Raw genomic sequence first — 12,146 nt, 5'->3', positions numbered from 1 at the left:
CAGAAATGCCACCTTAGTTTCCAGTTGGTTTGTGTTTAGATAAGTATAAATGTGCTTAGAATCTCTGACTCTAAATATGTTACAGTAGTGTTGGTGTTAGGGGTGTGAATGTTCTCCATGTACAGTGCCTTCAGAAAGTATTCACACCCCTTTACTTGTTCCACATTTGGTTTTGTTACAGCCTGGATTTAAACTTGATTAAATGTATATTGTTTTGTCACTGGTCTACACACAATAACCCATAATGTCAGTATTATTATTTTTTATTTTTTAAACAAATTAATTAAAAATGAAAAGCCTAAATGTCTTGAGTCAATAACTATTCAGTCTCTTTGTTATGGCAAGCCTAAATAAGTCCAGGAGTAACAAATTGCATATACTCACTCGATGTGCCATAAAAGTGTTTTAACATGATTTTTGAATGACTACCTCATCTCTGTAACCCACACACACATTATCTGTAAGGTCCCTCAGTCGAGCATTACATTTCAAACACAGACTCAAGCACAAAGACCAGGAAGGTTTTCCAATGCCTCGCAACTATTGGTAGATGTATCTAAAAAAATACATTGAATATTCCTTTGAGCATGGTGATGTTATTAATTACACTTTGGATGGTGTATCAATCACTACAAAGACAAAGGTATCCTTCACAACTAAGTTGCCAGAGAGGAAGGAAACCTTTCAGAGATTTAACCATGAGACCAATGATGACTTTAAAACAGTTACAACATTGTAGTTACTCCACAATACTAACCAAAATGACAGTGCAAGGAAGGAAGCATGTACAGAATAAAAAAAAATATTCCAAAATATGCATTCTGTTTGCAATAAGGCACTAAAGTAAAACTGCAGAAAATAAATGAACTTCATGTCCTGAATACAAAGCGTTATGTATGTAATTTAAATCATGGTGGTGGCTGCATCATGTTATGGGTGTGCTTGTTATTGGCAAGGACAAAGGATTTTTTTAAGATAAAGAAACTGAATAGAGCTAAGCACAGGCAAAGTCCTAGAGGAAAACCTGGTTCAGTCTGCTTTCCAACAGACACTGGGAGACAAATTCACCTTTCAGCAGGACAATAACCTATAACACAAGGTCAAATATACACTGGAGTTGCTTACCAAGATGACATTGAATGTTTCTAAGTGGCCTAGTTACAGTTTCGACTTCAATTGGCTTGAAAATCTATGGCAAAACTTGAAAATGGCTGTCTAGCAATGATCAACAACCAACTTGACAGAGCTTGAAGAATTTAAAAAAAGAATAATGTGCAAATATTGTACAATCCAAGTGTGCAAAGATCTTAGAGACTCACCCAGAAAGACTCACAGCTGTAATCCCTGCCAAAGGTAATTCGGGGTCGAATACTTTTCTAAATCAAGATATATTTGTTTTATTATTATTATTATTTTTTTTTACAATTGCTAGAATTTTTCTTCCACTTTGACAATATAGTATTTTGGGTAGATTGTTGAAAAAAAAGAGGATTAAATAAATGTATCCCTCTTTGCAACACAATTATTTTTTGTTGAAAAAGTAAAGGAGTGTGAATGCTTTCTGAAGGCACTGTATGTGTCAATGACTGTGTAGCTTACTGCTGCTTTTAGATGTGTGTGTGCGTGCATGTGACTGGTCACTGTAGGATAAGTGGGGGACCTCTTCCTGTCGGTCTCTCTGTGCGGCTGGCCCTTTGTCTCCCTGCAGTCCTTGGGGACACTGACCGACCATGCCCGCCCTACCTGACAATTGTTTAGCGTGAGGAGCACGGGGAGGCAGACGGGGGGTCTCAGGAACAAGGGTGTGTGTGTGTGTGTGTTGACAAGGGGCTTTCAGGAAGGCCAACAACCCTTTGATGTGATGAGCAGCTGACACTCTGGTCTCAGTCACGCCACCCTACTACTGACCATGCTGGACACACACACACACGCACGCACGCACACACACACCAGCTTTAAGATCAGTTTTAGCGTTTACCTGAATAATGCTCAGAGCTAGGGAGGGACAGGAGGAAATCTGATTAGAAACCGAGAGAAATGGAATGAATATATGAAGTTGGTGAAAGCTTTAGGTGGGAGAACCTCTTTAGTTGAAGTCAATGGCAGAAGTGTGCTCCAGTACAGAACATACCTCCAAGACCTCTCAGTAGTCAACATCCTGGGTTAGACTAAATGGGTGTCCTGTGTGGCTCACTTGGTAGAGCACGGCACTTGCAATGCCAGGGTTGTGGCTTACAATTCCCACGGAGGACCAGTATTAAAACCACTGTAAATCGCTCTGAATTAGAGCGTCTGCTAAATTCTGTGAAAGAGAAGATGCCAGGGCTTTACTTTATGCTGATCACACTTTTAAAATGGAAGTGCAAACTGTAAATGGTTTTATACTGTGATAATTGAAGGGCAACACACCACGGTACTATTCCAACAGGAACAGCCCATTCAACAAGGCAAGCCTGCTGGTCTGGATGTCTGGGCCCCAGTATCCACAAAGCGTCTCAGAGTACGAGTGCTGATCTAGGATCAGTTTATAATCTCATGAATATGATCTTAAAGGCTAAACTGATCCTAGATCAGCACTCCTACTCTTGAGATGCTTTGGGAGATGGGCCCTGAACACTGAGCAGTGAGGTGTTGAAGTTGTGGTTATCAGAAGAGGCACTTGTGTGGTGATTATATACTTCTGGACTGGCTCCAGGAGTGAGCAGAAAAATAAGTGGATGTGAATTAAGTTTTTTTTTCCAGAGGAGAAGTGAGAGGCAATCAGACCATTGTCTTGGTGTGTGTTTGTGTGGCTGTGTTAATCTTCCAAATGATGTGTGGGTGTGTCTCGCTCTCTCGCTGTGTGTGCATCTTTGTGTGTGTGTGTGAGTGGATTTATGTTGGCACATACTGTAGCAGCCGTGTTGGTAGATACGTGAAACTGATACGGTTACATAAAGGGGGCTGAGGCTATGAGCATTGGGGTTATGAAACGAGGTAGTAGAGGGAGGAGCAGGTATGGGGTTAGTATAGGGGGAGGGGCAGATTAAGGGGATCTCATAGACTACGTCCCAAATGGCACCCTGTTCCCTTGTGCACTACTGATCAAAAATTGTGCACTGCATAGGGAATAGGGTGTCATTTGGAATGGAACCCTCGAGTTCACTCCGTTCTTCAAAACAATGTGCGATTGCAATGTGTGACCACATTGTAATCTCCTCAACTCTTTATTGACATGCAATCTGCCAACCTTACCACAGTTTTTTGTATTCTTCTCTCTGTTTCTCTTGCTATTCGTTCCATCATTATACCTCCCTGTTCTTCCCTCCATCACTCCTGCTGAGACAGGTCTGGGAGAGGAAATGGCTGCAGAATTGTGGTTAGAGAGACTGGACTTCTTACTGTATGGCCTCAGTGTGTGTGTGTGTGTAATATAATAATAATATATGCCATTTAGCAGACGCTTTTATCCAAAGCGACTTACAGTCATGTGTGCATACATTCTACGTATGGGTGGTCCCGGGGATCTACGCTGGCGTTATGCCATGCTCTACCAACTACTGAGCTACTGTGTGTGTGTGTGTGTGTGTGTGTGTGTGTGTGTGTGTGTGTGTGTGTGTGTGTGTGTGTGTGTGTGTGTGTGTGTGTGTGTGTGTGTGTGTGTGTGTGTGTGTGTGTGTGTGTGTGTGTGTGTGTGTGTGTGTGTGTGTGTGTGTGTGTGTGTGTGTGTGTGTGTGTGTGTGTGTGTGTGTGTGTGTGTGTGTGTATAAATAGCATCCATAATTCCCCTGAACGTCCACAGTGTGAAGGTCCATGCTCTGTGTGATATCAGTGACTCTGTCCAGAATCAGAAAGCAGTACTCCATATTCAAGAAGGCAAAATAACAAGTCTTCTTATACAAAAACACGTTTTAATTAAATACTGCAAAATTCTGGAAAAAAATTAGGCAACTTATTTTGTTCTCATTGTTTTCGTTACTATTGCATCTCAATAACCATATTATCCACAGCATAAAAGCATTTTCTACATTTCCATTGTTATCATTTCCAGATAGCATTTCTGAAAAGTGATATTTTTTACTTCTCTCTTTCCCAGTCTGTAACACACACACACACACACACACACACACACACACACACACACACACACACACACACACACACACACACACACACACACACACACACACACACACACACACACACACACACACACACACACACACACACACACACACACAAAGTCAAGCGTATCCTCACCCCCATTCAAGGCCAGGGTGCACACATGCACAAACAGTCATGTTTAACTAGCCTTGTGGGGACACAAAACAGATTCCCTTTCAAAATCCTATTTTCCCTCCCCTAACATTAACCCTTAACCCCAAAACCTAACCTTAACCCCAAAACCTAACCTTAACCACTAACCATAATTCAAACCTTAACCCCATAGAACTATACTTATGGGGACTAACAAAATGTCCCCAGTTGGTCAAATTTCTGTTTGTTTACTATTCTTGTGGAGACTTCTGGTAATAATAATATATGCCATTTAGCAGACACTTTTATCCAAAGCGACTTACAGTCATGTGTGCATACATTCTACGTATGGGTGGTCCCGGGAATCGAACCCACTACCCTGGCGTTACAAGCGCCATGCTCTACCAACTGAGCTACAGAAGGACCACTGGTCTTTCACACAGACCCTTCTGTGCTTTAACGTTTGCTTCTGTGGAATTGAACAAGGTTGACTGAGGGTTTGGGGTCAGGTTCAATTCAGATGTCGTGGTTAACCGTGTCCAATCGATTGTATGTGTGAGTAGACCAGAATGCACTGTAGGTGATGTTGATAGTGCTGATGCAGCTTCTAGTCTTGGTACCAGTAGGGTTGGGGCATACAGGTGCAATTGGGACCACTAACGTACTAGAAACAGGTTTGCTTGTACAGTACATCTTCTTACACTCCCTCACACACGTACACAGATGCACACAGTCGTACACACGTCAACAAAATACACCCTAGAAACATTCAGCAAACCCTGTTTCGACCCGACCTACCGACGGCTTGCACAGGTTCCAGTGTTTTTGTGGAAGTGTCTGTGTGAGCTTTGCGTCGGCGCCGCCTTCAAAACGTTTCACAAACAAAAACATGCTCTTGGAATTGTTACATTGCGTTCCCGACATGGCACACTCCTTAGATTCTCACTGGCTGTCGCACGAACAAACAAACATTATTGAGGAGGCTGTTGAAAGCACTTTATCTGTATGACTAGTCGAGTTAAAAGTCGAGTTGAATAGAGTCTTCAGTCTTCTCCGCGTTAAAGAGAGTCTTCAGTCTTCTCTGTACGCTGGTGGCAGGTGGCTAACCCTAACAGTTTCTCCAGCAACATGACTGCTGGGAGAAGCTGAATGCCACCCTGCTGTATGATATGTAATGGTTCATTTCCTGTGAGGTCACTTCCTCTTTAACGGCGCGTTGTTGATTGACGGCTGGATGTAGCTGAGGCAACATGCTGGATGTGTCACGATGTGTGTGATGGTCAGGCCCTCCAAACACATTTCCCTAACTGTCCTGTTCTAACCTGATGGGAGAGAAGAAAGAAAAAAAATGTTGGGGGAGGTTCTGTTCTGCACTGTTGAACCAATCTAGTACATTTGGAGGAGTTAAGATTGCTAACGTCCAAAAGTGGAAGTCGCGTCACAGGCTCGCTTTCCATTTCCCCTGAAAACCGGATGCAATCGTTTTCCTCCGACCATACAGAGGGTGCTCCTGTCTCCTTAGGCCTGCTTTCTGATTGGACAAAATACCCTCATCTTTTGACTGAGCTGAGCAGAGAAGATTGCTTTCTGATTATAATAGAAACAGCGATGATAATTGAAAGGGCAAATTATTTACAAATTTTTTTTTACTTCTGTGATTAAGATGAGTCATCTTCATCCTCTTCGGCCCTTATGCCACCTGAGTTAGTCTGACCCTGCCTCGCTCTTCTCACCAACTGATTCCACCGTGTTCCATCTCCGCCCCCTTTCCCTCAACCGCCCAATCAGATGCTGCCGTATTTCCTCACAGCCAATCAAGAGCTGTTTCAGACGACTGACAGAGACAGAGTGGGCAGGGCCTGCTGGGTTTACAGCGTCTCCCCTCAGAATAAAATGTCCAATAGCAGCGCGGGTAGGCACATGCACATCCAGAAAGCACTCGTGGGGGGGGGGGTTGGACGGGATTTAGGTTTTGTTGTTTTGAGTGACGGGCACTTGAACACCTTTCTGTCCGGTTGCTATGGACACAAGAAATGGCAGAGGAGACGAGTCTAAATACTGTTTTAAAAGTGGACTGTACAAAGTGCATAAACCGTTTCAGGCACACTATTAAATGTAAGTCAGACATTCAGAACTGTAACTCACCCAATCTGTACTTCTCTTTGGCCTCGGCCCGCTCCTTGGCATCAAAGTACCAGACAGTGATGGCATAGCTGTAACACACAGATCTGATCAGACTGACAACACAGATTCTCAGCTCAGGAGCAAGTACAGACCAATTCAGTACAGTATAGTACAGTACAGAGTAGGAGAGGCTTGTGCTGTACATGCTATATGCATTCGGGAAAGTATTCATTCAATTCATTGATTAAATACATTTTTTCCCGCATCAATCTCACACAATACCCCATAAAGACGAAGTGAAAAGTTCATTTTTTAATTTTGCAAATGTATTTAAAAAAAAGTTCCATAAGTTATCAGACCCTTTGCTATAAGACTCGAAATTGAGTCCAGGTGCTTCCTGTTTCCATTGATCATCCTTGAGATGTTTCAACAACTTGATTGGTGGTAAATTCAATAGATTGGACATGATTTGGAAACGCACACACCTGTCTATATAAGGTCCCACAGTTGACAGTGCACGTCAGAGCAAAAACCAAGCCATGAGATCGAAGGAATTGTCCGCAGAGCTCCGAGACAGGATTGTGTTGAGGCACAGATCTGGGGAAGGGACCAAAACATTTCTGTAGGATTGATGGTCCCCAAGAACACAGTGGCCTCCATCATTATGAAATGGAAGAAGTTTGGAACCACCAAGACTCTTCCTAGAGCTAAGCCGCCCGACCAAACTGTGCAATCGGGGGGGAGAAGGGCCTTGGTCAGGGAGGTGACCAAGAACATGATGGTTACGTTAACAGAGCTCCAGAGTTCCTCAGTGGAGATGGGAGAATCTTCTAGAAGGATAACCATCTCTACAGCACTCCATCTGACAGGCCTTTATGGTAGAGTGTGCAGACGGAAGCCACTCCTCAGTAAAAGCACATGACAGCCCACTTGGAGTTTACAAAAAGGCGCCTAAAGGACTCTCAGACTATGAGAAACAAGATTATCTGGTCTGATGAAACTAAGATTGAACTCTTTGGCCTGAATGCCAAGAGTCACATCTGGAGGAAGCCTGGCACCATCTCTATGATGAAGCATGGTGGTGGCAGCATCATGCTGTGGGGATGTTTTTCAGCATCAGGGACTGGGAGACTATTCGGGATCAAGGAAAAGATGAATGGAGCAAAGTACAAAGAGATCCTTGATGAAAACCTGCTTCAGAGCACTCAGGACCTCAGACTGGGGGTGAAGGTTCACCTTCCAACAGGACAATGACTCTAAGCACACAGCCAAGACAACGCAGGAGTGGCTTTCGGGACAAGTCTCTGAATGTCCTTGAGTGGCTCAGCCAGAGCCCGGACTAGAACCCGATCGAACATCTCTGGCGAGACCTGCAAATAGCTGTGCAGCGACGCTCCCCATCCAACCTGACACAGCTTGAGAGGATCTGCAGAGAAGAATGGGAGAAACTCCTCAAATACTGGTGTGCCAAGCTTGTAGCGTCATTCCAAAGAGCACTTGAGGCTGTAATCACTGCCAAATGTGCTTAAACAAAGTACTGAGTAAAGGGTCTGAATACCTACGCAAATGTTGTATTTCAGTTTTTTATAAATTAGCAAACATTTCTAAAAAAAACAGTTTTTGTAGATGGATGAGGGGAAAAAACGATTTAATCCATTTTTGAATAAGGCTGTAATGTAACAAAATGTGGAAAAAGTCAAGGGGTCTGAATACTTTCCAAATGCACAGTATACTGTATTGGCAGTGGAGGGTTAAGTCAGAGCTGGTTTTGGACAGTGGAGGGTTAAGTGAGGGTTCTTGCCTCTCCTCTGAGGCTTCTCAGTGGGGTTGTGTTGTTTATTCCTGTCTCTCTCCCTCAAGCCCGAGAGCTGCAATTGAACCGACGACTGCCCCCCTACCGCCCTCCTCCCTCCACCCATGAACCCAATCCCAGTCAGGAAATACGTTCTTCCTGTCCTGAGCCCCACCTCACCCTCCAGCTGTCAGACAGAGAGGAGAGGACTAACTAATGAACTAGAATCAAGCCAATGACGTGTCACATTTTTGTGGTCTTCTTCTGACTAATGCATTCCAGGATTCAGCACGTAGATGAAAACAATCTTGTGCATGATCACAACATCAGGCAGGAGTCTGAATAGGCTTTGGCTGACTTCATACTTCTCTCAACAGTGGATCATCAGCTCTGTTAAAGGGATACGTCCGGATTTTGGCAACCAAGCCTTTTATCTACTTCTCCAGAGTCCGATGAACTCGCGGAAACCATTCTTATGTCTCTGCGTGTAGTTTTGAAGGAAGTTGCTAACTAGCGTTAGCGCATGCTAGTAGATACCATAGACTGCCAGTCATTGCGCTAACGCGAAGTAGCATTGAGTCGCTAAACTACCCCTAACTTCCTTCATACTGGATACCGAGACATAAAAATGGTATCCAAATGAGTTCATCTGACAAATCCAAAGTATCCCTTTAATAGAGCAGGTAAAAGTTTCCCCAACAACATTAGGAGCCTTTAGTGAACATATACTGTCCTGTGCTGTGTGTGAAGGAAGTAAAGTGGGCTGGAGGTTGTAAAGGCTCGGCAGAGAGAAGAAGTGTGGGGGTGGATGTGGTTATGTTCAAACCATGTGGCACACATCCAAATGAAATGTATTTGTCACATGCGCCGAATACAACAGGTGTAGACATTACAGTGAAATGCTAACTTACAAGCCCTTAACCAACCATGCAGTTTTAAGACAAATAAGTGTTCAGTAAAAAAATGGATAAGTAAAAAATGTTTTTAAAAAACGAATAGCTAAAGAGCAGCAGTAAAATAACAGTAGCGAGGCTATATAGAGAGAGTACCGGTACAGAGTCAATGTGCGGGGGCACGGGTTAGTTGAGGTAATTGAAGTAATATGTACATGTAGGTAGAGTTAAAGCGATTATGCATAGATAATAACAAGTAGCAGCAGCGTAAAAGAGGGGGGGAGGGAGGGATGCAAATAGTCTGAGTAGCCATTTGATTAGCTGTCCAGGAGTCTTATGCCTTGGGGGTAGAAGCTGTTACGAAGCCTTTTGTACCTAGACTCCGGTACCGCTTGCCATGCAGTAGCAGAGAGAAACAGTCTATGACTAGGGTGGCTGGAGTATGTGGCCATTTTTAGGGCCTTCATCTGTAGGGAGATCCTGGATGGCAGGAAGCTTGGCCCCCGGTGATGTACTGGGCCGTACACACTACCCTCTGTAGTGCCAGATGGTCGGAGGCCGTGCAGTTGCCATACCAGGCAGTGATGCAACCAGACAGGATGCTCTCGATGGTGCAGCTGTAGAACTTTTTGAGGATCTGAGGACCCATGCCAAATAAGATTCGTCATGCCCTCTTCACAACGGTCTTGATGTGTTTGGACCATTATTATTATCGTTAATTTTTCCTTTTCGTTAGGGGTAATATGATAGTTTGTTAGTGATGTTGACAGCTCTCAACCTGCTCCACTACAGCCCTGTCAATGAGAATTGGGACATGCTCGGTCCTCTTTTTCCTGTCGTCCACAGTCATCTCCTTTGTCTTGATCACGTTGAGGGAGAGGTAGTTATTATGGCTTCACATGGCCACGTTTCTGACCTGTCTCATCTTTGTTGGTGATCAGGCCTACCACTGTTGTGTCGTTGGCAAACTTAATGATGGTGTTGGAGTCGTGCTTAGCCACGTAGTCATGGGTGAACAGGGAGTACAGGAGGGGACTGAGCATGCACCCCTGAGGGGCCCCCGTGTTGAGGATCAGCGTGGTAGATGTGTTGTTACCTACCCTTACCACCTGGGGGCGGCCCGTCAGGAAGTCCAGGATCCAGTTGCAGAGGGAGGTGTTTAGTCCCAGGAACCTTAGCTTAGTGATGAGCTTTGCGGGCACTATGGTGTTGAACGCTGAGCTGTAGTCAATGAAAAGCATTCTCACATAGGTGTTCCTTTTGTCCATGTGGGAAAGGGCAGTGTGGAGTGCAATAGAGATTGCATCATCTGTGGATCTGTTGGGGCGGTATGCAAATTGGAGTAGGTCTAGGGTTTCTGGGATAATGGTGTTGATGTGAGCCATCACCAGCTTTTCAAAGCACTTCATGGCTACGGACGTGAGTGCTACGGGTAAGTAGTCATTTAGGCAGGTTACCTTAGTGTTCTTGGGCACAGGGACTATGGTGGTCTGCTTGAAACATGTTGGTATTACAAACTCAGTCAGAGAGAGGTTGAAAATGTCAGTGAAGACACTTGCAGTTGGTCAGCGCATGCTCTGAGTACACGTCCTGGTAATCCATCTGAATGTTGACCTGTTTAAAAGGTCTTACTCACATCGGCCACGGAGAGCGTGATCACACAGTCGTCTGGAACAGCTGATACTCTCATGCATGCTTCAGTGTTGCTTGCCTCAAAGAAAGCATATAATTAATTTAGCTCTTCTGGTAAGCTCGTGTCACAGCTCGGGCTGTGCTTCCCTTTGTAGTCTGTAATAGTTTGTAAGCCCCGTCACATCCAACGAGCGTGTTGCCTGTAATCCATGGCTTCCGGTGGGGGTATGTACGTACGGTCACTGTGGGGATGACGCCATCAATAAACTTATTGATGAAGCCAGTGACTGATGTGGTGTACTTCTCAATGCCATCGGAAGAATCCCGGAACATTTTCCAGTCTGTGCTAGAAAAACAGTCCTGTAGCTTAACATCTGCGTCATCTGACCACTTCTTTATTGACTTCTTTAAGTCCCCAGCCTCTAGGAGCGCCACCTCTGAATGAGCGTTTTCCTGTTTGCTTATGGCCTTATACAGCTCATTGAGTGTGGACTTAGTGCCAGCATCGGTTTGTGGTGGTAAATAGACAGCTACGTGGTCTACAGCTTATCATGAGATTCTCTACCTCAGGTGGCCAAAACCTCGAGACTTCCTTAATGTTAGATTTTGTGCACCAGCTGTTACAAATCTACACAGACCGCCACCCGTCGTCTTACCGGAGGCATCTGTTCTATCTTGCCGATTCAGCGTAAACCCTGCCAGCTGAATTTTATCCATGCTGTCGTTCGGCCACGACGACTCGGTGAAACACAATATATTACAGTTTTTAATTGTGTGTGTGTGTGTGATTGAATACAGTGCGTCTTAGTGAGCATGCAGTGACTATGTAAGTGTACATACTGTGTCACCTATCTGACCCAGTGTAAGTCTATGTCAGCGTGCGTGTGTGTGTTGGGAGAGGCCATACGGGAACGCCTGGTGCCCAAACTGATGACGTATGTCACGTAGCTGAGAGTCGAGTGGATAGGTTCAGTCAGTCATCCTGATATGCCCTTCGGAACTAGCTCATTTATGCTGGCAACAACAGTGATTTTGACTGGCGAGGGAGAAATTACTTGTAGTGTTGGTCACCATCTGAATGTCACCGTGACAAGCCAATTAGCTAACATGATGACAAGCAGGTGCAAATGACCATTGCAACGGCGTTGTACTGAGGTGCTATGTAGCTGCTTCCCATCCGGCAGCTGTACCACGTCGCTGGAGGGAGTTCATGTAGCCAATTTGTTCCATCCCACTTGATTTTTACTTAGAGTAGAATAGCAGCCTACACAAGAAGAACTTGTAATACTGCCTTGGTAGTAACCGTCTGGATGTCACCATGATACAGTCTAACGTTACTGCTCAACGGGGAGGGTTGCGCACAATGTCCTTTGCCCCAGCTCAACGAGCACTGCTGTATGGCAGTGAGGAGAGGGAAGTAGCTAGATATCCTGGCCGGATATTGGCTACGCTGACAGGTAAAGCATGGT

The 12,146-nt window shown here is 44.6% G+C and overlaps 1 protein-coding gene across 1 annotated transcript in view; it reads right to left on the bottom strand.

Moving 5' to 3' along the window:
• Nucleotides 1-4,539: 4,539 nt before the first annotated feature.
• LOC123993055 (prolyl hydroxylase EGLN2-like) overlaps nucleotides 4,540-12,146 on the bottom strand; it is a 31,117-nt gene continuing 23,510 nt past the window's right edge. The window contains exons 5-6 of the mRNA XM_046294811.1: nucleotides 6,382-6,449; nucleotides 4,540-6,254 (exon numbers count right to left, since the gene is read on the bottom strand). Coding sequence (XP_046150767.1) covers nucleotides 6,202-6,254; nucleotides 6,382-6,449 — 121 coding nt within the window. The 3' untranslated portion in view covers nucleotides 4,540-6,201. The remainder of the gene's footprint in view (nucleotides 6,255-6,381; nucleotides 6,450-12,146) is intronic.

Source organism: Oncorhynchus gorbuscha, linkage group LG13, assembly GCF_021184085.1.
Source record: "Oncorhynchus gorbuscha isolate QuinsamMale2020 ecotype Even-year linkage group LG13, OgorEven_v1.0, whole genome shotgun sequence".
Classification (NCBI taxonomy): domain Eukaryota; kingdom Metazoa; phylum Chordata; class Actinopteri; order Salmoniformes; family Salmonidae; genus Oncorhynchus; species Oncorhynchus gorbuscha.
The sequence above is the reverse complement of the archived record's forward strand: the minus strand, read 5'-3'. Positions and strand labels throughout refer to the sequence as shown.